The sequence below is a fragment of the Aphis gossypii genome, chromosome 1 (genome assembly GCF_020184175.1).
Source record: "Aphis gossypii isolate Hap1 chromosome 1, ASM2018417v2, whole genome shotgun sequence".
Lineage (NCBI taxonomy): Eukaryota > Metazoa > Arthropoda > Insecta > Hemiptera > Aphididae > Aphis > Aphis gossypii.
Window position 1 is genome coordinate 33,813,450 of NC_065530.1, and position 26,087 is coordinate 33,839,536.

The window sequence follows — 26,087 nt, forward strand, 5'->3', positions numbered from 1 at the left end:
CCTACTTATAATTATTATATATAATACTCTATTATATTACATTTATGCACTTTTAGCGTTTGAACAATTAGAAAATAACTAAATTGATAAATAGAATATTGTTCAACATTTTTACCTATAAATATAATAAATTAAGGATGGTTGATGTGAATAAATGTTTTAACAAATAAAATATTAGCAAGCTAAAATAAAAAAATAAAATAAAAGTTACTATTAACAACTCGTGTTATTTAAGAATTCAATTAATATTTATAACATAAACAATTTGTGTTAGATTGCATTGTATTACAATAACGCATTCTATATCGTCATATCGACTATCGAATTATTATTAATTGTATTTAATCCATACAATAATTAAAAGATGGATTCAAACCATCATTTCCTAAAATCTTTTTTTCTTCCGTATAGCTATAAAAGATGCATCCATTGCAAGAAAAAAAAATTTTTCAAATTAGTGTATAGATGCAACAATTGCGAAGCAATAGTTCATAAAAAATGTCACAAACACTCTCAACGGCAAATAGAAAAAATAATAGCAACTGAAATCGAGAAAATTTTAACTACACAAGAACAAGAAACAGCCATAATTAACATATCACAGGTACACCCAAGACCCAATTATAATTAAATTTATCATATTATCTAATAATAATAATTTATGTAAAAATATAACTGAAGCCTCCTCCGAAATGAATGGATGATTAATTTCAAACGCAGTTATTTTCACTTATGAACCTTCAAAAAATTCTAATTTTTTCAAACACCCCCCCCCCCCCCCCCCAATTTTTTTCCTGCGTCCGCCCCTGCATATGTCCATAGTAGATCAGTATATTTATTGTTACAGTTTTTAACGTTATAACATTCAGCATGTATAAAATGTAAAGCATGACAATACTTATCATCGTTTAATTTAATAGTTATGTAAAAATAATAATAATTTTTTATTTTTATTTTTATTAAAAAAAATATATAATATTAAATATTTGTCGCTTTACGTAACAACTAACAGATAAATGAGATAGAGCTACAAAGGGGATCCCTCTCCTAAAAAAGATCAAATCTGATCAAATCTGTTTGCGATACTAATAAATATACCTACTATATTTAAATATAATTCGATCATAATATTGTTTAAAGGCTAATTGCGTTACCGACCTCATTGGTAATGAATTTGAACTCGAAACTCAGAACGATGAAAAAAAATCTAATTTACCAATATTAAGTCACGAGCATCCTCAAGAAAAAACAGAAATAGATATTCCAGTTATAAATCTTAAAAAAGAAACTGAATCTTTTCAAAATTCACTTTACTTTAATATAAAGGAAACAACATCAACTATAAAAAAAATAGGTAGGTAATTTGCATTTTTTTTTTTTTTTGTACAACTCAAATACTTTCTGGACGTCAAGTTTATCTGAATGTATCGATAATTGATGTACCTAATCGGATATGCTAAGACAGTGAAAATTACGAATGATTGGTCTGATTTCTTAGTACCTACGTGATAATATTGCATTTTATTAGTTAAATATTTTAGGTAGTTTTCTCAACTTTTAACATTGATACAACTATATAGGTAATAGGTACCTGGCTTATCATTTATAATTTTTATTGAAGAAAAATATTCCAACAGTTTTAACAAAATTTTCCTAGTAAAAGATTTCACACAGAGAAATAAGTATACCTACTTAAACATATTACCATAAGTAAGTGTCTGATTTTAACAGAAAATTTAAAATATTTGGGTACTTGATGATCATCAAAACTAAAATAATAATAATAAACCGTGCCACCCTTATCAAGTTGTATGAATTCTAAAAACTATATTCTCACATTAAACAATTTCATCCGTTTAAGAAAATAGTGCACTATACAATTTATAAATTGTATTTTTCTTATATTGTGAATATATATATTAGATATATTATCGATTTTAAAGTACGATAACAATTTTATTTGGATTGCTTAGATGAATATAATGAAAAGTTAAAATATTTTAATATTGTTTTATTGTTTACCGAGACCGTGAGGGGAGTAGACAGTTTTTAATTTATATATTTAAAATATGCTTGGCGTGCGTAATACACAAACAATGTATACTTTTCCATACATTATTAATTATGCGTGCGCTTTTAGTCACGTAAGTTTATCATATCAGCTGAAAGAATAAGGCAAATTTCATTTACAAAGTTTTGTTTTAATTAATTTTGAATGAATAAATAAAATGACGAAGGGAAAAATACTTTCACATAAATACCTACTATACCGTCTATACTCTATACCTACATAGTTATTAAACACATAATGATATTTATTAAAATTGGGGTCTGTCCGAGGGTCTGTCCATTTTAATATTTGTCCTTAGGATATTTCATATAATCCTTTTTTTTTAATAACAAATTTATTTTTATTTACAATCTATATTAAATAATACAATGAGTAAATTTGATAAATAAAATGATTCTTGACTTGAAGTATCCGCATAATGAAAGAAAATATCATTTAAATATCCAATGACATTACTCACAGTTAAATACAATAAGTAAAAATGACATTAATTAGATGCTAACCAGAGTTCAAGTATATAGAATATAGATTATAGACGATTATCGATTTTTTCGGTGAAACCCGAAAGTGCAAATCAACCTTATTTTTTCGATAACTCAAAAGCGAAAAATGAATTTGCGCTTTTGTACCTTAGTATTGAGATAAAAGCGCAAAAAAAATTGTATTAGGTACTTGATACAATATTTTACTGACCTAACGTGCGACACTCGACGCTTTGTACGCGTGGCCTTACCCGTTCCACGACAGATTGTAGCAACAAATAATACTCAAAATTATATTTTTTATTTTTTACTGATTTTTATTAATGATTTTTTGATACTTGTTTAAATAATTTAAAATAATTGTTTTATGCGCCAGTGCAAATCCTGCAAATAATGAGGTCGTTTGCACTGACTTGCGATGTATCGAGGACAGGCATGTTACCCCAGTACGTATATATACGATTATATAAATAAAGAATAAGATATAAAATAGTATATATAAGTTGAGACCAAACAATATAATAATAAGAAACAAGTTAATAATAATAATAACATATAACTAAATGGGCAAATGGGCGCCCAGGTGGTAATAATAGAACAAAATTCGTAATAAGTATAATAAAATAGGTATAAAATATAAATTAGAATATAAAATAACGATACCGCCTCGAATTCACTGTCACCACCTCGGGCTGAGTCCAAACTTGAGAATAGCTGTCAAGTTATGGCGGCAGACGCACACCACACAGCTAACGGCGTACACCAACGTAAGTTTACGCGAGCTTACGGATGGCAACGCGAAAGTATATTATAATATACTTACGAGACGTAAACTTAAGCGACGCACACGGACGGCAAACGCGAATGCACAAAATATCATATTATGTCGGTAGACGTACACCAACACAACTGGCGGACCACGTAGTTGGAACACAACGGACACACAAAATTGAGAGCTGCAAGCTCGACGCAGAAGAACACCGCACACACGGCGTAAAAGCTATTATGTTACAAATTAATATGACCACAAGGTTTAAGATGGTGGCACACAAGCGTCGAGCACGAACACACAGACGCCGAAGACGGACAAATACAAAACCGGGTTGGCAACGGGAGGTTACGTACGCTTCGGAAATTAAGAAAAAACCATATACCTAGGTAGAGACTGGTAGCAACGCCGTCGGCCCGGCAGCGTACCATAGAAGGTGCGACAACAGCGAGCGATAACCGCGTGACCAAAAACGTCAAAAGGGTACAGGGATTGTCTGAAAGCTGCAGTCGTGGACAATCTCCGTGCTAGTTTCAAGAATAATACTCAAAATTGTATTTTTTTACTGATTTTTTGAACTAATTTTAATATCACTGTTGCTTGATTAAATATTAATAATATTTATAACAACGATTTTAATTAAATACACTTTTTTTATAAAACTAATTTGAGCTTATGGGTTATTAAAAAGGTAATTTTTTTTTTGCGCTTATGGGTTATTTATTTTTGCGCTTTTAGGTTGCGTTTGGATGATATTTTGCGCTTATGGGCTATACGGCCAATTTTTTTTTTTTTTTTTTGTACACGAAAACTGAAACATCGTATTTTATTTAAAAAACCATAAACTTGTTTTTGATGTTTTTTTTTTATAAATGATAAAAAACTCAAATTGTAATTTACCTGTCCTCGATTATGTGTCCCTCTCTTTTTTTTTCTTTATCTTTTTTGATAATTTACTTTATATTATATTGTTATTTTGGACCCAGTATTAAGAAATCATAAATATTTATATTTTAATAAAATCTGTTCTTATCAGCTTAACATCTGATACACGTCTCATCGAGAGGTTCAAATGTTAAACTAATTTTTGTAAACTTGGTGAAGATTTTGGGGCTTGCTCCTGTTCCATCGCGAGTTGACCCGCGGTATGCAGTACCACTGGGAACGGCCCACATATTATCTTGATAGCTCAAAGTACTATATTCTGATAGTACTCATAAAATCCAAATTATCAGGTTTTTCAAGTTTAGTTTTTCAAAATTTAGAAATTTCCGTTTTTTATAATTTCCAAAATTAACTTTTGAAAATTGGATTTTGAAATCGACCCCCCCTCCCATCACTCCAAAATCCATATTGATTCTACAATCATGTGTTTTATTTTTTGTTCTGTATGTTGTGCACACACCATAACTTGTCGATATAATGCTTCAATTTAAAACTTCAGGGTTGATTTCTGATGGCAAATTGAAACTTTGTTGCATTTAGAGGTCAAAGATAAGAAGTTTCCAATAATTTTTTAAGTACCTATTAAAATTATATAATTTTATATACATAAATATCGATAACATTGTTTTGGCTAAGTCAAAATACTTGGAACTTTAATATATATATAGGTAAAGTATGATGTAGGTATTTGGTATATATTTGACTGCCACAGTCCACAGGAACGCGTGTTACTTAGTGACGAACATCAATATTTATGTATCTAAGCAATAGGTAACTAACGTCCTAACTACATAAGTTGTTAAGAGTGCACTAAAGAGGGTACCTGCTGATTATAGTTTATACAATATGCATACGTTTACTGCAGTTATAACCGTTTAATTTCAGTTTTTCCATAAAAAAAAGTATAAATTAATTGAATCGATAAATAAATCGTGGAATAAAGAGTTCAATATCATTTGCTTGATGTGAAATTACTAATGAGGTAGGAACCTTTACCCATAGATATAGATTATCATAGATTATTATAGATTATAATTTATTATCTATATCTATGCCTCTACTTAATCGGTAAACCAAGCAACGTCGTGCAGATATAGGTGAACTATCCTGTCTGTTGGTATCAAAAATACCTATAGTACCTAGGTATTATATTTTATGCGTGTTGACAATAAATTTTCGGGATAGGTCGTATAATTGGTCAAATTATCATCGAGGATCATTTTAACTCTGCAGTTGTCTGTACACAAAACGTGAATTGTTACGCCATATAGACTGTTTAAACTATTTTTTTTCATATTAACTATTTTATCTACCCATTATCTCTACAGAATATTATAGTCCTAGTGATAAATCTCAAATCATATGAAACCGATTCAATCTGTACGATGTTGATGTATTTTGTTTAAGTATACAAATAGCAATCACTTATTGTATAAATATAATGTAATACAATATTACTATTATATATAGGTACTATTAATTATTATTGTATCCAATACTACTATAAATAATATGAATGAATAAATGCTAAATAAATTGAATAAAATTAGAGTAGGTAGGCTTATTTTGTTTTAATAATTTATTTACTTTATTATATGACACGGAATAGGATGAACAAAACAATAAAAACGCGTTTTAGTATTCTACTAGAAATTTAAAAAGTTTTAATAAACATTTCTACATACTTATCAATACCTATAGTTAATTTTCATTTTTACACGAAATATTTTTGTTGTGATATCTTTTAACTATTTCAAATTCAGTTTTTTGAACTCAAGTCATCAAGATGGCGTTACATGTTCATTTTTCTCTTATCATTTGCACGTCTTTTTTCGTTGTTGATAATCATATGTTTAGCAATGTCTTTCTCTCGTTTCACGTTTTTCTTCAAATTTGTGTCCGAAACCAAAATAACATTTATATTTTTATATAACATTAGAATCTAGTGATATCGTAAAAATAAAACGTTTCTACTCATTGGAACTCAAATACATATCCCATCGTAATTCATCGATTTTTTTATTATTCGTTTGTAGATACGTCTTGTCTCTTACCGTTGACCAATGACCGCCCGACTGTGCACAATGTGAGTTCCCGACTGTCTAACATGAACATGACGGATCAAATGGCCGTCAACCAGAACCGGTCGCTGTTCGAAAAGTACGGTATCCCTTTGGCCGATATCGACTTCGACTATGTGAAGACTTGCAATGACCCTAAAATATTGAAACGCATCATTAAAATATTGGAGTGAGTTAAACGTTTTTGTTAGGTTAATCGTTGTATGTTCAGAAGTTGATAATATATTTATGCAACTATGTGGTGTATTGCTGTAGTGTGTGTGTCTTACAATATGAGAAATGATCTACCAAATACATTTAAATCCACGAATTTTCTTTTTCGTTGAAACTAATAATTGTGAACACATTTGAAACAATTACAGTTGTAACGAACCATAATTATGCTTACATTTTTGTTATTGAATAACATGTTCTTATAAAATCATTACTAATTTTCATATTAGGAACCTATTTAATAAAAATTCTTTGTCTCGTTGGTATGATTTTAGTTATAATTTATAATATTATTGTGTGTCTGTGTATAAGTAGATAATGTAATAATGTAGGTATCTTTAGCCATACCTATAATATAATTTTCTTATTTATTCATAATTAGTATAAACACTTGAATTGTTATTTTATTATTTAGGTAAATTCCTACTTTGTTTCAAATTTTCTAAATTATTAATGACAAAAATAGTTAAACTTAAAATATATTGTATATATGCATATTATTTCCCACTTTAATAACATTTTCCGCATTTACCTAACAAACCTAAATTTACATTTAGTATTTCATATTTTGTGTTAACTTAAATTGTAGTTAGAATTGACTTATTATCAAATATTTGAAATTAATTATTTAAAACTAGATCTATAAAGCATAAATTAACAGATATTATAAAAAAAATACCTAGCTCGAAAAATAGTATTTGTGACAAAACAAATATATTATGATAATACTTAATGTAATGTAAAAATTATTTTTTTTTGAAAGGTCATCTTATCCCTAAAACCCTCATTCTAGGTACAGTCAGTGAACATTAAAACAAAAATATAATTAGAAATATTTTTAAAAATCAAAATAACAAAATAGATATGTATAATTTCAGATCTGGAGAAGAAGGACTTTATCCAGCACTGTTAAGGGAAACCGAAAATCGTTTACGCCAAATTAAACCAGATGCTTCAATATTGAATAGAAAACTCTGTTTTGCCCAAAAGTCTTCTGAACTATCTGTAAATGAAAATTATGGTGATGAACTAAATGATGTGGCTGTAAGTATAAAACTTTAAAAAGATATAAATTGTTGAGCAAAAATATAAACAGTATTTCATCAAGTTACAGTACATTTTTACCATGTATTACATATATTAGTACTATATTAATTCAACTTGTCTCTTTAGTTAAATACCCAAAAATCCTATGTATTAGAAATGTAGAACAGATAAAATGTTTTCTATATATTTAATCAATAGAATAAATAGTAATTAATTAATTTTAACAATTATAATTAATAATGAATGCTGTTTTGTACAGTACTATTGTTATAATTGGACAATGCATGAATAAAATGGAATATGTTACTTTTGGCCATTTATTAGTGTTTCCATCTTTAGTCCAATCATTTAACGATTTTTACTGGAATTAAATCGGATAGTTTTGAAACTTTGCAGAATGGTTGGTTGTGGGTTCTTTATTAACCAAAAAAAATTCGCCATCTCTCTGAGATCCGGAAGTGTCCGCCATCTTGGATTTTATGTGAATTTTTTCAGTTTTTATAGATTAATTTTATCACAAAAATATTGTTGACAAAATTTACAATAAATATGTATATTTACATATTTCTGTATCTTAAATAGGTAAACGGTGAAATCCATCCTCACGTTGTAATATTTGATGTGGCGCACTTTAATAGTTTACATACAAGTTGCGCGTCTCACTCGTATAAGCTAGAAAACGAAATTTTTATACTTTTTACATGTATTAACATAGTAACATTTCATAATTTATATTGTATACTATTGATAAATAGGTATTACGCTTTATGTTTATAGACAAAGGTACACTATACCTAGTCTATATTTTATTTAAAGTACTTGTATTTAATAATATGTGGCCAACTTTTCAAAATGTTTAGTTCTACAACGTATTATGTATCTTAAATAATGATTAAAATGTTTATTTAGTACCTACATAATTAACAAATATTTTTTAACATAAATTATTTACATTTCTTAACAATTTTTTTTTTAAGTAATAAATAATAATAATGCATTTAATTTATTTGCAAATATTACAATATATATTTTACGTTTGCATTTGTATAAAGGAAGCTTTGACCATAGGCATAGCGTGATGAATTTATATGGAGGGGCTATAACCTTTTTTCCTTGTGGAAAATCTGACATGAGTCCAGACACAGAATTCTAGGAATGGGGGTTGACATAATTTTGGGGGAATATAGTCCCCTTGCCCCTACCATTCTGCTCCTATGGCTTTGACCATATAAAATGTTGTTTTTATCTTGAGTATCATCTAAAATTTAATTCGTCGCAATTGAATGAATGATATTTCATAGGTCCAAATCAAAGTATGTTCTCTCACAGTTCTAGAGTATGCAATATGCATGTATCATGTATGCATGACCACTGAACATTTTATCTGCAGTTATCAGGGTATAAATTGTACTTAAATCTTTTTTTAAACCGCTTCCTTTCATTATATATCCTACACAACCCCATGTATGACATAAGTAAATGAAAAATTCCTAATCCAACGATGATATTTGATAAATTGGGACTTTTTGTTACTATATCACGAGCTTTATAAGTAAAATACTATAATACTGTTGTTTTCAACCTTTTTGTATTCGCGTACCGCCTACACAGTTTGAAAATTTTTACATACCATCTGACCATTTTTTTTACTTTTTGGTTATTAATAATGTATACGTTTATGTTTTTAATAAAGAAAGATTTTCTTCGCGCACCACCTAAGAGCTTTCCATGTACCACAGGTTGAGAACCACTACTATAATATACATAGTAGCTTTACTGTATAATATACAGTTGCTGATCAAAAGTTACGATATTGGTATTTTGGTTTAATGTTGAATACAGTATTTATAGTATTATTCTTGATTGCGGTAATAGTTTATTTTTTGGTTATGTTCATTATAAATGCAGTTTACCCTAGGATAGTAGGTTTATTGATAAATTCTCCTAATATCTATAATAAATTATTTAAATGTAACACAATTTGATCTTCTACACTAATATTATTTAAATTCCTGTTAAGAATATTATTTTTAAGACCATCTTCGTTAGCTGGTTCAAATATTTTGACATTTATTTTTCCAAAATTTCTTAAATCTTGCGACGTTGACATTATTTTCAAATGAATTATTTTATTTACTAGACATCTATATGAATACCAATTTTTATTAAGTATCCGATTACCGACCAATTTAAAATAAATTGTCTTATATTTTCCGCTATTACTAATGAAAATTATATCACTGCCATGTTTGTTTGTTTAATAATTTCATTTGTATTGGCGTTGTTATGTTTCTTAGTTTACAATTAAGTTTGACCCGTAGCTATACTAGCTACACCGCACAGTGCAGCACCTATAATATAAACTATTAACACGTGCAACATTAAATATCACAAAGAGTGGATGGATTTACATTTCACCTATTTAAGCTACAAAAATATATAAATATACATATTTGTTGTAAATTTTGTCAGCAATATTTTTATGAAGAGGTATTTTTGTGATAAAGTGAATATTTTTAAAAATAATTTAAAAACACAGAAAAATTGCACATAAAATCTAAGATGACGGACACTTCCGGACCTCGGAGCAATTGCGACTTTTTTTTGTTGATCAGGAACCCACAACCAAATTTTCTATAAAGTTTCAAAACTTTCCGATTTAATTCCTAAAAACACCTTTTTGGAAGCTTAAATGACTGGACTACTTGTAAAATATCATATTTTATTTTTTATTAGCGAAAAATAATAAAAATATCATTTATAAAACATTTTAGAGATTTTTAAAGAAGATATGTGAGTGTATTGATTCATATTAGTTTTAAATCGAGCATTTAAAAAGTTACAGTAACAATATACCAATTATAAATTTAATTTAAAATTTTTCACCTGTATATAATATATATATGATTCAATATAATATATCACTTTCAGAATGAATTAATTAATTTATTGAATAATTAACTTATATGATGTTTACACATTTCTTTGTTTAGAATTGGATAAAAAAGTCAAATCAACAAGAAAAAGAATTATCATCTGTAAAGAAAAACTCAAAAAGCTTCATGAATGGTCACAGTGAACCACCAGTTCGAAAGTCTATTGATTTAACATCAATGTTTAATAGTGAAAAGGTATTATTATAAGTTAGGATTCATTGAAAACAATTGATTCTTTACCTTATATTCCACTTACATAAATTATTAAAATATGTTTACTTTTAGCCTGAACAGGAATTTTCAACGCCTAAAACAACTAGTGTAAAACATGAACCATTGGAAGCCTCATATTCTAAATGGGATAAATATGATCCTGATGTAGAAATAATGAAGTTGGATAATAAAGAAAAGATTGATAAATTACAAGCGCATAAGAAAAAAAATATGAATTCAAATACTTTGTCAGTTGGATTGAATGATTCAAAAAGTTTCAACGATAGAGTTAAATCTATGAAGAATTATGTAGATACAATGTCTAAATGCAAGTGATCTACCATAAAATTTTTATTATTCCTATCACTGACAACATAAAACATATATTTTTTTAAAGTGGGGGTATATCCTCTTGTCAAAATTTATATTAAACTTCTAAAAAGTTAGTTAAATAGTTATATTAAAAGTATTTTTAAAATGCTTACAAATTAAATACATTTTTTTTTTATCATATAAAACTAAGTGATATTTTTGTGATAATTACTTTATTAACACACTAGTGAACGAACTATTGTTTACGTTTTATTATATAAGATTATTGTAAATATTTTTGCTTAACTTATATTGTTAAAGTAAAACGCATATTATTCAGGATTAATCATTCACTTTTACTCCATTTAACTTTGCTAAAGGAATTAAATTCTTTAGATTTCATTACAAAACAAAAAAACATATTATATTAAGACATAAACTATTAAATATATATTCATCTATATTAATGATTATTTGAACACTTTATCTGAAATCAAATTCTGAGAAACTAGTGATTTTTACTTTTATTTAAATTTAAACATACTAGATAAATATTTTAAAATAAATATCTGGCAATCATTCAGCTTTCTTAAAAATTCAAAATATTTTGTAAAAATAAACATCTAAATTGTTTTAGGTGGTACTTTTAAACCTCAAGACTTGGCTATGCGAGAAAAAGAACTGGGAAATGAATGTTTTAAATCAAATGATTACGAGGAGGCAATTTGTCATTACAATACTAGTATTAGCATTCATTCAACACCTGAAGCAAGAAACAATCGTGCTATGTCATGTAAGCATAATACATTTTAGATTTTCTAAAAATTTATATTTTCTTTCATTTTATGTTGAATACAATAATATGTCCATATTATTTTTCATTGCAACTAAACGTTTTAATTTTTAATTATGTTTTTATTCAAGAACTCTTATTATTTGAAAAAATATGTTTTAAGTTGTTATAAAGTAACAACATTTTTTTACATTTCATTGTTAAAATTTTTTGTAATTCCTTATTATTAAGCAATATATTTTTTTAATGTATACTTTGGTATATAAAAATGTTAGTTTATTAGTTTATGGATTTAAAATTTTTGAATTCTTATAACTTAGGTATATAAATGAGCATAATAAAGTAGCGAAGAAGTATCTTGCAATAGGTTGGTCCACTGCTCTGCTTGTCTATACTTTAAATACCTTCTTAGAATTAATAAATACTCTTCCAAAATTTAATTTTTATACTTTAAAATTCTCTTTGTAATATTTTGCTTTGAAAAAATAAATGGTACTAAAAATAAAAACTCAGGGAACTCAATCTGTTGTACAGTTTTTAAAATAATGAGTGTCTTATATTAATTTAATCATTTGGAATAAAAATAATATGAGACAATTACATTTGTTTCATCATATTTAAGCCTATAGATACAATTATACATAAATCTGTTAAAAATGTATTACAAAATTATATACCATGTCTGTTTATGTAATTTTTTTTTTCTATGTTATAAATAAATTGGAGTTTACCAATTGCACTAAAATTACCTTTTTGCATTATAACAATTGCAACTGGTAGTTTATAAGGTTAATGAATCAACTGTCCTTTTATTAAAATAATAAATAATATACCTCAATAATTTAAATTTAAAATATGTAAGAATATTATTTACCTACTGTATTCAGTAAAATTTTATTTACTTAACTTAAATAAAATAAAAACATACAATAATGAATATTTAGATCGTTGGTTAAATAAAGATATTATTATTATTATTGTATATTTAATCAATGATTTAGGTATTATAAAAATAAATAAAATTACAATCGTACCTATGAAAGTGTTAACCCTTCTTATAAAATAATGTTTCAAACAATTTAAGCTGATGAATGTTTACGAAAATGAAAACTTGATTTGTTGTGTGTAAGTATAAGTATCACTTAAATTCATACTTTGTATGTTGGTTATAGTGACGTTATAAAAATGCCCTATACTTAAATAGAATATTAGCTCTAAATCAGCTATTAAAATTTAAGAATATTTTTTTTTTCTAAACAATAATTTAACCTGCCATTTAGTAATTAATTTATCATTTTATCAATATAAATTTCTGATTTTCAATTATTAAAAAAATATATAAATACTTTTATGTAGAATACATGTAAAGGCTTCAACTGTACATAACTTATAAGCTGGTGATTAAATTATATTTGTCATATTTATAAATAAATAGTTGCTTAAATTAGTAGTTGAGTATTACATAAATTGTTAAAACTATAGATGTGTACCGAATGATTCTTCTAACATAGTTCATTACAATAATTTTAATGTAGGTATTTTTAAATTGCTTTTTTTTTTATTTTTTTATTTTGTGTTTAATTTATTATGGAATTTTATTTTTAATATTTTTTTTTTTAACAATTTTAGTTATTAAATTGAAAAAACATGAAAAAGCATTGGACGATTTAAGAGAAGTAATTGAAAGTGACTCAAAAAATATAAAAGCACATTTTCGAAGAGGGTCGTGTTATAAAGCTATATCCATGTACTGCTTAGTAAGTATTGTGACATTTCTTATTTAATTATTTATCAGTTATAATTATTTAGTATTATATTTTTTTTATGTAGGCATTACGATCATTTGAATCCACATTAAAGTATGATTGTAACAATGTAAATGCCCTCAATTCTGTAAAAGAATTAAGAAATACGATAAAAAACATTGATCGAAAAAAATTAATCAAGTAATATTTAAATTTATATAACAAAAAATATTATATAAATATAATATTTTTAATTATATTTATTATTCTACAATTTGCTCTTTTTCTTTCTAGGGTTCGTGAAATAACTAGGCATTATGATGGATCTGTCTGGGATATAGAAGATATATTCTATGTGTCTTATATGGAACTTTCAGAGTTGATTAAAGACAAAATTGAGCATGTGTATGAAGCTAATTCTATTGGTTGTATAGAATATTGTGTTTGTGATTTGTGTCCTTGGCACGAGTGGCTCCAGCGTCATAAAAAATGGGGTCGTCACAAAATGTTTAAAAATGAAGTCCCAAAGAAACGTTGGCAATTTTTGACACCTGATATCGTGCCTAAATTATTGTCTACGTCTTTAACTCTAGAAACTCAAAAACCGAAAAGATTAAATGTTACTGAAATCAATTCAGCTAAAATAAATGGTCATCATAATTCAACGGTTCTTATTTGATTTTTAGACATAATGTCATAATTTGATTCACTTTATTGTGATAATTATATTTATATTATTGTATATTTCAGAAAATTTCCAATAAAGAAATTAATTCAACTAAAATGAATGGCCATTATAATTCAACGGTTAGAATTTAGTCCTTTGACTATTGTTTATAATTGTATTCACACTATTTTAATAATTATATTGTAAATTTCAGAATATGAATGGTCATGTAATCAATGGAATTGATAAATCTCCTTGTAAAAATTGTGACGACAAAATAAATATGAAACCCGTGTCTAATGTTCAACAATTTTTACAAATCTGGAAAATAGCCAGTCAAAAAAATAACTATGAATTATATCATAAACTTTTGCGGAGTATTAAACCAAATGATTTACCTAGGGGTAAGTACTTTGATAATGGTTATTTTCACATGTTGTTACATGACATGCTAACCTAAATAAAGATAATTAGTGTGCAATTCATAGTGGATTGGTGTTTGTAGTAACAATTATGTTATGTGTTAAGATATAAAAGACTGAAATCATTTTACAACATTAAACTAAAATGCTCAGTGCATTTACTACTTAGAATGTATTGTAGATAAGTAATAAAATGTATTATAGCTATTTATATCATGAAAATTTAAATTATCTAGAGGATGTCAAGCTTGCATGGCTACATATGTTGTCAACATAGTAAAATGTATACTCACAATTAAAATTAGACCTATTGTAAAATGTAAAAGTATGGTTATTATCTACAGAATCTCATAGGTTGTATTAATATTTTAGTTATGAAGTAAGTTATAAGCAGGACTTGTGAGTTCATGAATTTGTATCTTTGTATCTTGCTAAGTTGTATTTAATATTAGATGGAAATCGATTTTGAGGTACTATGATTAAGTATGTGAAGTTTTATTTTGCACATTTTTCCATACTTAGAGGTTTATTTCCTATTTGGTAAAGTTAGGCATTTTTCTATTTTATTTGGTATATTTTGCGTATTTTTGTCCTAAATTTGATGAAAAATAGAATATTTTATATATTTGCACTGATAAAATATATGGTAATTTTTGCACGTATAATTATTAAACATAATGCAGTTGCCATTATTTTATTCAGTTAATCAGTGTATCGCACTTACATAAGCAATTAGTGGAAAACATATTATTGTATGAAATAGACATAGTATCTTCTTAATACTTTTATAATGCTTTTTTCTCAAGTCATCTATTTTGGTCGTCATTGTGACATGTTTTTTTTTCATAAATATCAACAAAAAAGATTTAATTATTACCTATGATTTTTTTTTTAATTTTTAGTGTATAAATATATACTTATTTAGGGATTTTTTTAAGTCATGAACTTCCAAGCCCTGGTTTTAAGCACTATAGAACTATAAATATTTTGTACATTTTATAATTAATATAACCTATTTTAAAATTAAAATATTAATAAAAGTCTCCAAAATTTTAGTTTTAAATTTTATAATGGGTCAAATCAATCTAATTTTAAAAATAACTTAAGGAAAATAGACTTCTGTGACTTGTGAACATAAAATTTGCTATGCTGAACAATTATTGTAAAACAAAGACAAATTATATAGGTATGGTATTTTCTTAACCAGAATTCCATAAGTGAGTGTATTCTTGTTTCTAACAAAATTATGTATATTTAAAATTTATATTATGTTTTTTCAAATTAAAAAATCTATTAATTTATTGTTTCATCAATCTATTGATTTGTAATATATTTCTTATTATATCTAGTATCTATATTACTTTTTTTAGTGCTGATTTCATATCCGTGGAACATATTTTTAGAAAGTATTAGCTAACTTTAGAATTATAACCTACTGTTATCACTTATCTAGTATCTTATAATGTTGATATGTTTATCACGTATTATTAAAAAAAAGTACTATTTATACAGTACATAAGCATACATTATTTGTCTACTATATAGCACTAAAATCTCTATGATTGCCATAAAGACCATAAATCTGACCACCAATCTAGAGAAATAATTATGAAAATATAAAAATAATGTTTGTTAAAACTAAACTTAAAATAACTTAAATTATTATTAAACCTAAATATTATTATGTTAAATTTCTGATATTTATTTGTACTAACTGTTTACTGACACTTGATTATGATAATTAATTAATATCTCATGACTTTGTATTTTATATAGTTATAGGATCGAATTTGGATGAGGAAATCATGTCCAAGTTTTTGGAAACCCTGAACCAGAAATTTGATCGCAATTGTGAATTAGATCTTATTGTAGAATACTTAACAGCCATGACCAAAGTTAATCGGTTTAATCTTATTGTAAAGATGTTAGACAACAAAGTTAAAGAAGGTAACATATTTATTTTAGTAAATTTTACGCAAATAATTTCAACTAAAATTATAATCTTTTTAATTCAAACATCATTAAAATCTATAATTTTTGTTATTCATACAAAAAATACTTTTAAATTTATTGAAAATAATACAAACTTATATTTTTTTATAATATAATCATAAATCTATTATAAAAAAAAAAATAGGCTGTAGCTTTAAAAATATTATTTAAATAACTTCAAGTTTACATATATATTAATATCTGTATGCTTTGTTGTTAATTCTTGTTATTCAATCCTTTTGATAGTTATTATTCTTATCATGATTATTATTGTTAATAATATGTTTATTTATAGTTTTTTTTTGATAAAATGTATATTTTATGTTTCAGATGTCCAACCATTAATAGATTGTGTTCATCGCTATAAAAATAATAATTTGTTCTCATCATTATTATGATTATAACTTGTATGATGTATTACTCTAGTTGGGTGAATATTGTCAAGAAAATGTTCCACTTTTTAATTATACAAAGTATATTTCATTACGATTTTGTTGTCCAAGAATTTAAAAAAAAAAAAAATGTTTAATAAAATAATAATAAAAAAAAAAATGTAATTTCAAATGAAACAAAACTATACAAGTCTGATTAATATACCTATCAAATCATTTAAAAAAATTTAAATGAAATAAAATATAGTTTATAGTATACCTGTTTAATGTTATTAACAAATGTGTGAAATTTTATGTTAAAATAATAATTAAATACTTTTATTGCTGTACCGGTTAATTAATAATATGTATTTGGACTTATTGGTAATATGTAAATGTTCTATAATGTATAGTATTTTATTCTTTTCAGTACTTGCCTCTGTTGAGTACTGACTAAGATTAATATTTACAGTTCAAATTATAAGTCAAACAAATATTATATTTACTCTTAATGTCTAAAAATTTAATTAATTTGAAACTATAATCAGCAGTAAATCTGCATTTATTGTGGCCTTTTAATACATATTATTTATAGACTCATAGTATTCTACACTTTTACAATTATCAGTGTTCTGGTGTTAAAACTACCAATTAATTTAATTTAATTTTGAAGTACATAATTTTGCATTTTATATTTTCTGCACCATGAAAGCTTTTGTTTTAGAAATTTGATTCATTTTTATCGAGTATTATTTTAATTGAAGTAATTACTGTATTCACAATTTTAATTTACTATAAGCCAAATCCTTAGTAATAAATAAATACATTTTGAACCGTTAGTTATTTTAATTAGTTTCCTATGTGTCTGCTGTTTATCATCACTTTTTTGATTAAAAAAAAGTTTAAATGTTCAACTTAATGGTTATTTTTGATAAAAAATTTTCAAAATAAAAATTTCCAATATCTTTCAAAATTCTGAAAAAATTATAAAAAAAATTAATTTAAATTTTTTGTGTTTATATCTAAGGTTAATGTATTAAAATTATGTGATAAATTTATAAATCATATTATATACAAGTCTGCAATGAAGTACCACATTTTATGTCTTTTGTGTCTTTGGAAACTGTAACGTTTATCCGTAACGGATTTTTATTCTGTGTGTCAAAGCAAAGACATAAAAAAATGTCAAAATTAGGTATCTATTATCATTGATTATAATATAATCAATGATGTTATAGAAATGAAAATTATTATTCAAAAACAAAAAAACTGCAGAGACCTGGATTCATATTATTATGTATTAGACAATGTATAATTTTCATAATGCTGCTTTGTGTTATTCATAAATATTTGTAATTTTCTATTTATATATTTTTTTTGTTTCAATTTATTTATTATGATAATATTTTTATTTTGTGTAAAGAAGTTTAACAATCTCCAATACAATTGGTTATATATGAACGGTTTTTTCAATTTTAATAGCTTAGGCTTGAAAATTTAATATAAATCATGAGTAGTTTTTTAGATTAAAATAACAGTTTTAATTGTTTTGTTAAAATTCAAAAATATTTGTGGATCCTTGGACTTGCATAATTTATTTCAAAAAGTAGTTACAAATGACCTCCCCATATTATAGTATCACTATTTCTTCAAGGGAAATCCTCAATTAGTTTACCAGTTTGATGAGACGTTTAAATAATTTTACGATTTTCATCTTAGCAATTATTCTAACTAATATGATATAACATTAAAAGAAATTAAAAATAAATACTGATGCATTTATTCATAGACCTGATCTATTATGTTTTACTATTTAGTAGCTAATATTTAATTTTATTAAATTTTAAGATTTTAATAAATTTGTCTAATAAAAAAAAAACTTGAAATCAATTAGTTTCGTACATACCTACTTATTATAGACGTATTAAGTAATAGCATATACAAGAAGACGCAGTTGCACTAAGCTTAGATGCTAAGGGCCTGTTATGGCAATATATATATATATTTTTAATAATATAGGTAGGTATTGATTTGAATTAATTTTCATGATTTCAAATTAAAACGGTTGAATTCAATTTTAATTTTATGAACATGTTTAAGTGATGTTAAATAATATCACCATATTCCATTTCCCTGTGTACCCCGCCCAGTGCCCAGTATCAAGATTTATTTTTAGCGCCCTTACTGAACAAAGTGTAGTGAAATGTAGTGTATGTAGTGTAGTGTAGTGTACCTATCTAAGATAAGTTTGTTCAATCTTTTTTATGACCTTTAGGGTACCAATTTCAATCAATTTGGTCTCTATTTGAAAATTTAATATTTTATTATTATATGCTTATGTATGTTTATATTTTAATGATTTCAAATCGTTAATTTAAAGAAATATTTAATTATGTTTTATAAAATAGCTATTGTGTTCCATGGTTTTAGCGACTGGTGTAGTAGTGGTTAGGTAATAGGTATACGAACATCATATATGCCTTTCGCACCCCCTTACTAATATAACTAAGTTATGAATTTAATATCCCTACGGAGTACTTATGATAACTTATTTAAAATTCAAAATATTTGTTAAGGACTTTGAAATGCTTATATATGTATTTAACGCAAATAACTTAGTTGGATGATAAAATCATGAGTTCTGTGACAGTTCAGTATGTACATGTACATCGTATAAATATATTAATATTAAAAATACGTATAAAATAATTTCAAAAAATGAGCGAAAACCCTTAAGATCTCTAAAATATTTACCTACTTAGATAAGGGGGAGAGAAGCTTTAAAATGTTCGTTTCCAGTTCAAATTTTGAAATTATTCCATTAGTAGAGCTTTGAGTTACCTATATCTAAGTACCTAAATCTTTTGGTTTAATACTCCACAATACTAAAACAGTTTATGATATAATTCATAATTATTTTTGCCTATTTGCTTGTAAAAATGCATGGATGACGATGTTTACCTACATCGGGGCATGGATACATCAACGGTGCATTTAAAGTTTAAACAATAATTAATTATGGTTTTACAACATGTTTTATTTTTAATGTGCTCGATATTATTTCCATTACTTTTTTGTTGAGAATTTTTTGCCGGGATTTTTGATTTTTTTTTTTTACCGGCTAATACCATGTCCATAGATAAACATAATATACAAAACCATGAACATTAAAGCACAGAATAGATGAAATCTATTCTAAATCTATTCTGTGAATAGAGTAGGTAGTACTCTAATCTCAGATTTTTATACAGAACTATATAGAATTATAAAATAGTTAATTATCTTAAATCCTGCAATATAGATATCTGTGACTCTAATATTCATGTACAAAACAATAAATGCTTATAAATATAATGCACATAGACCTCATACTCTATCATTATACGATATAAAGTTTTAAATTATATGCACTGTTTAAGACTATATATATTATATAATGCATGATATAATGTATATATATACTCCATGAACCAAGATATATCTTGGATAGAACCATGATGACTATAATATGGATATATAACTTATCTTAAACCATTATATTATGAAACATTTTGTATTTATCTATATGGGATCGTAGCATAGAGTAACTCTATGGACTGGAACCACGATTTAAGATATTTAATCGCGACTGGAACACAGAATAGATGAAACTATTTTAAACATAAAACAAACATCTATTCTATTCTGTGCATAGACCACAAATAATAATATACTATATATTATAATATAGACATATAATCAAGCCCGGATTAAGGGGGGGGGGCCATGGCCCCGGGCCCACAACAGATATTAAACAATAGTGGGCCCCTGGCGAATAATAATTATATTATATAAGAAAAAATACAAAGATTTGCAACGATAAAATATAAACTTATATCATTATTTTTATAATACATTAACGTTTCCTATAAGCTACATAGAGTAGATGTAATTAATACCGATGATATAATCAAAGAGTTTGCTGCCCAAAAATCAAGGAAAAATTATTTATAATAATATACTTTTTATTTTTGTATTTAAAAAAAATTAAATTTATAAACATAATTTTTTTTTGTCTGTATTATTTTTATTTGTGGGTGGCCAAAATTTTGATTATGGTTATGGGCCCCTAAAATTGTTTGGCCCCGGGCCCAAAATTATCTTAATCCGGGCTTGCATATAATAATAGGTATATGTTATATGTCTATGGTACCTACATTACATATGTCATGGAATAACTTCCTAATATTATTTTTGTTAATTAGGTAAACTAAAAATATTTCATATAATTTATACAAAAATTTTAACACAATGTATGATGTGATTTTTTTCGAAAAGCTTTTTGTTATGTTGATAACAATTTGTCATATGTTTAATGGTCAAACGCTAAAAAACGATTTTGAAGACAATTTAATTTGTGGACTTTCTAAGAAACAAATACATGAAGCAATGTTTTATTCTAATAAATATTCTTTGAAAGGTATTGCTAAAAATTCAGAGTGCTTGGAAGAACAAAACATTGGTAACGATCACTGTTTAACAGAACAATACAAATTGATTGAATGTCTTCAGAAAGAATACTTTTTGGCCAAAGGTAAACTGTAAAATTAATAGATATTAAACTTATATTCATAAAATCATGACTTTCTTCCTATCTAAATATAGGGAGTAGAGTAGTGTGTACACCAAAGCATAATAAATAATAAAAATATACCTATAATACAATATAAATAATAAATATTATAAATATCTCTACGTTTATCTATTATTTTTTAATTTTTTGTGTAACTCAAAAACAAATAACCGTAGATACTTAAATGTTTATATAAAAATCTTTTATAAGTACAAATAATGATGGTAAAATTGCCAAAATATTTTGACTCTTTTTGAACTAAAGTATACAAACAGTTGACATTTCGAATATTTTTTCAAAGTACCGATAAACAATTTTTCGTTTCATCAAAAAGTTTGAAAATTTACTTCAAAATTCCTCATAAGTAATTTATACCATAAATAAAAAATCTAAAAAATGTATGTAGGTACCCAAATTGTTTATAAACATTTTAATTTTAAATTTCGATGAAATTATACATTTTCACAAAGAATAATGATTTTAGTTATTCTTTAATAACTATTTTAAAATATTATTTATGGATGATAGGTGTATAAACATTTCAATTTTTGAAGACCAAAAAGTAAAAATGCCCAATCATGTTACATTATTATCAATATCCAAATTTATAACATTGGTGCATACCCACCTATTTATTTTTTTTTATACAGGAAGGTATAAACTTTAAAATACCTATAATATAATTAAAATCGGAGCTTAAAGCCCCAATATTCTTAATGTCTCTCTCTATACTCAATCCACTAATAATGTCTTTTAAGTATTAGATAGGTATATAAATTACAATATTGCAATATCAATATATTATGGGTAATTAATTTACAGAACAAGGGAATGAGATAACTGAAACTAATTTAGCGAAAAAAGACAAAAAACTCCAAGATATAATTAAGAAACGTAGCTTACAAAATATTATTGAAGGAAATGAATCATTGGATATCATGGCTAGAGACTATGAAGAAATAATTGTACAACATTTGCAATCTATTGACAATTTGATGAAAAAAACAATTTGTGTTGACGATATAAACAAAGCGTTGACCAACACTAAAGTTGAACTAACTACAGTACTACAACGGCAGATATTGAATAATAACATTGATAAAATAAGTAGACTCGGCATATATTACAATTGATAATACTGTGCAGGTGTATAGAATACATTGGTAGATTCACCTAAATACCTAATAGTTATAGGTACCTAATACTTGTCTAATAATATGAATTCAACATATTTAGAAACATGAAATTAAATAAATATACTCTTTATTACATGTTCAATGTTTAAATTATACAAAAAAAAAATTGCTACATTAATTGTAAATAATATATTAATTGGTTATTTACTTTTTACTTACAACTTAAAATTAGTTATAATTTCTCAATAATCACATACACCTGGCGGAACCTTTGAAATTGTCTCACGGAACCCTGAGGTTCCGCGGAACACACTTTGGGAAACGCTGTTATAGGTAATAGTATAATACATAGAAACATAGAGTAAATTGTACTAAGCTTACTGGAGCCTAAGGATTAAGATACATCTTAATTCATGCTGGTGCCTGGTAAATAAGTATAGGTACCACAGATATCGAAGTTAGTAAATTGCGTCCCGCAAAAAAGGTCATATAGTTATATACTGTGTAAATTGCGGTCCGAGTATACTTTATACATACATAAATTGCGGCCCGGAATATTCCGATTTCTGGTCGGCTGGTTATATATAATTTTATTGAAATTTTAAAAAACGTGCAATTTTATACGTATATTATATTAAGAAGTCAGGGAACAAGAAGCAAAAAAATAAAAAAATGACTGCTAAAGAAACATTTATACATGACAAAATGTATGAATTGCAAGCAAAAAAAATTATTCAATTAGACTATGAACGGGAATTGTCTTGATAAGTTTTTACCAGTATATTACTTCAAATTTTTATAAAACTATTTGTTTTACTTATATTTTTTCACTATACACATTTTTACTTATTTTTAATATTATATATTTTTAATTTTAAACAAAACAGCAAAATCAATATTTTTAACCATACCAATATGGCAGTATGAATACAATTATATTGCCAGTCCTAAGTCTGAAAAATGGGAAGGAAGATATTGATTTCGTAACCCTTGATGTAATTTACATAACAATGACAAATATTTAAGTAGACTGTAGACAAATATATTAAAATATACCGGGGCCACAATTTACGTATGTATATAATATACCCGAGCCGTAATTTACATAAAAAATTTGAAACGGGACGCAATTTACAGCGACCCACAGATATCTGTGATAGGTAGAAAATCGTGTGGTTGATAAACTGATAATTAATAATAAATAAAAAATTAGAACAATTAAAATTCTAAAAATGTGTAAAGTTGTTGCTACACAATTAAAATTTATAAATTTTAAAATACCTAGTAAAAATTTTGAAATTCAAATAAGCATACATTTGAAACCTCATGGAAAACAATTTAAGAAGGGTTGGTAACATTGTTGTTGTATCCTTTGTAGCAACGACGGTTTTATGATAAGGTTTTTTTTTTTTTACGAGGACCGAGAAGCACACGCTACAAGTTTTTGGTTGAAGTGAAGCATTTGATCAGAAGTGAAAAGCGTGGCGTTCTGTTACGGTATTTTACTTTACTGTTTTAAGTAATTGTAATCTGATAATTTATAGTGTTGGTAAGTAGCAAATGGCCCATCAGTACTTGGACCAAACTTCTGCTATTTTAAAAGACGATAAGGGTTACTTCGTTCCAGCTACACAGCGCGCAGACGGCACTTGGCGTAAGGAAAGGCGACTCAAGGAGAATTATATTCCTCAGGACGAAGTAGCACTTTACGAATCCAAAGGTAAAAAATTTGCTGCCAATAAACCCAAATTACCTCCAGGTGCACCTGTTGCAATGGTTGCCGTACCTAAACAACAGCAACAACCCAAAAAAGTTCTCACCGAAAAACAACCTAAGCAGGAAAAAATTAAAATGCCTGTGGTACAAAAAGAGAAAGAAAAGGATAAGCCAGTAGAAAAGAAACCTGAGGTAGAAACAGGAACTGATCCTGTTAAGCGGGTAAGAAATCTTAAGAAAAAGTTGAAAAACATTGAAGAGTTGGAAGTAAAAGTAGCAGAAGGACATTCTATCGATAACGACCAACGTAAAAAGATTTCGACCAAAAATGCAGTTAACAAGGAAATTGCTAATCTCGAAGCACTTATTAAGTAAGTATATAAATATTATTAAAAATTATACCTATTTATAGTTATTTTAATTGTAAATATTATTTTTTTTTTCATAGAATTATGTTTCCTTCGCCTCCTAAACCAACCAAAAAAGATGGGAAAAAGGATGCTAAAAAGGATAACAAGAAAGAAACATCCAAAAAAGAAACAAAACAAGAGAACAAACCAAACAAAGTTAATGATAAAAAACCAGCCCCAGTATTGACAAATGGTAGCCAAGCCAAGAAGGTTGAAAAAAAAACAGTCCCTCCAGTACAGCAAAATGGTACAGCAGCTATTAAAAAGACTGAAAAGGTTACTAAACCTGATGTCAAAACTAAAGCTCAACCGAAGACCCAATCCCAACCAAAAACTCAATCTCAATCTAAGACACAAGTCCAAACTAAAACGCAATCTAAAGCTAAGCCAGCTGCTCCTGTAATTGAGATTTCAGTTGAAGCAGCTAAAAGAATTAGGAACCTTAAGAAAAAGTTGAAGACCATTGATGAACTTGAACTTAAGGTTGCTCAAGGTGGTAAAATTGATAATGATCAACGTGTGAAGATATCTAAAAAGAGCGAAGTATTGGCAGAAATCCATGCTCTTGAAAGTGGCAAGTAAAGAGCCTGATTCTTTTGAGTATTACAGAGGTTATCAATTTATTTTCTGTTGGTATATATTATATATATATCTGATTATATTGATTCTGATTTAAAAAAAATGAAATTTCTGTTTGTTTTGAAAAAGTATTTTTAAGTTGTGTTCAAACTATTTCAGTTTTTTCTTCCTAATTAATATAATTGACAAAAATCAATTAAATAATAACCAAGTTTCATAAAATGTGTTTATTTTATTTTTAATGCTTATAATTCTTCTCCTTTACAAAAAAAATTTGAAATCTTATTTTTGACAAATTTTTGTTTTCTATTAAAATAAATACTCTAAAAATATTTGAGTATGTATAATATGAATATGTATGTACTTATTCTTGATTACCATTGAAATATACTTAAAATTCAATGCTATGAAAAGGAAGACATTATCTATTTAAATTTAGTTAAAAAAAAAAAGTGTATAGTACTATTGTAGAAGGCTATTTAATTTTACGTTTGATTCTTTGATCATGTACAAGTATAATTTTATGTTCTTGAATATTGCATTGTTCGATTTTATGGTATAAAAATATTTTTTAT

At 26.2% G+C, this 26,087-nt stretch overlaps 4 protein-coding genes and 1 non-coding gene across 8 annotated transcripts in view; 4 read left to right on the top strand and 1 right to left on the bottom strand.

The window, feature by feature from the left end:
• LOC114123412 (uridine phosphorylase 2) overlaps positions 1 to 3,653 on the bottom strand; it is a 31,755-nt gene extending 28,102 nt beyond the window's left edge. The window contains exon 1 of the mRNA XM_050199743.1: positions 3,217 to 3,653. The gene's annotated coding sequence lies outside the window, so the exon portion shown is untranslated. The remainder of the gene's footprint in view (positions 1 to 3,216) is intronic.
• LOC114123411 (uncharacterized) lies at positions 350 to 17,898 on the top strand. 2 transcript variants are annotated; one of them, XM_050199642.1, is made up of 14 exons: positions 350 to 604; positions 1,141 to 1,354; positions 6,304 to 6,517; positions 7,440 to 7,605; positions 10,602 to 10,739; positions 10,830 to 11,085; positions 11,707 to 11,862; positions 13,492 to 13,619; positions 13,693 to 13,808; positions 13,902 to 14,274; positions 14,358 to 14,414; positions 14,489 to 14,678; positions 16,473 to 16,643; positions 17,019 to 17,898. In XM_050199642.1, exons 1-14 carry the CDS (start codon positions 365 to 367, stop codon positions 17,084 to 17,086), a joined length of 2,487 nt encoding a protein of 828 aa, XP_050055599.1. In that variant the 5' UTR covers positions 350 to 364; the 3' UTR covers positions 17,087 to 17,898. The 2 variants fall into 2 exon arrangements, with proteins under 2 accessions (XP_050055599.1, XP_050055602.1); XM_050199645.1 differs by lacking the exons at positions 350 to 604; positions 1,141 to 1,354 and adding an exon at positions 5,980 to 6,220.
• On the top strand, positions 4,321 to 4,500 carry LOC114123420 (U2 spliceosomal RNA). The gene has a single exon (XR_003592350.1). It is a non-coding gene; the product is annotated as a U2 spliceosomal RNA (small nuclear RNA).
• A 3,379-nt stretch (positions 17,899 to 21,277) lies between the features above and the next one.
• LOC114123418 (uncharacterized) lies at positions 21,278 to 22,937 on the top strand. Its single transcript, XM_027986379.2, has 2 exons — positions 21,278 to 21,632; positions 22,494 to 22,937. The coding sequence occupies exons 1-2, from the start codon at positions 21,350 to 21,352 to the stop codon at positions 22,802 to 22,804; spliced, it is 594 nt and encodes a 197-aa protein (XP_027842180.2). The 5' UTR covers positions 21,278 to 21,349; the 3' UTR covers positions 22,805 to 22,937.
• A 1,255-nt stretch (positions 22,938 to 24,192) lies between these two features.
• On the top strand, positions 24,193 to 25,734 carry LOC114123410 (partner of Y14 and mago). 3 transcript variants are annotated; one of them, XM_027986367.2, is made up of 3 exons: positions 24,193 to 24,356; positions 24,435 to 24,894; positions 24,972 to 25,734. In XM_027986367.2, exons 2-3 carry the CDS (start codon positions 24,581 to 24,583, stop codon positions 25,513 to 25,515), a joined length of 858 nt encoding a protein of 285 aa, XP_027842168.2. In that variant the 5' UTR covers positions 24,193 to 24,356; positions 24,435 to 24,580; the 3' UTR covers positions 25,516 to 25,734. The 3 variants fall into 3 exon arrangements, with proteins under 3 accessions (XP_027842168.2, XP_027842169.2, XP_027842167.2); XM_027986368.2 differs by having other exon boundaries at positions 24,203 to 24,356; positions 24,419 to 24,894; XM_027986366.2 differs by having other exon boundaries at positions 24,207 to 24,894.
• The last annotated feature ends 353 nt before the right edge of the window (positions 25,735 to 26,087 follow it).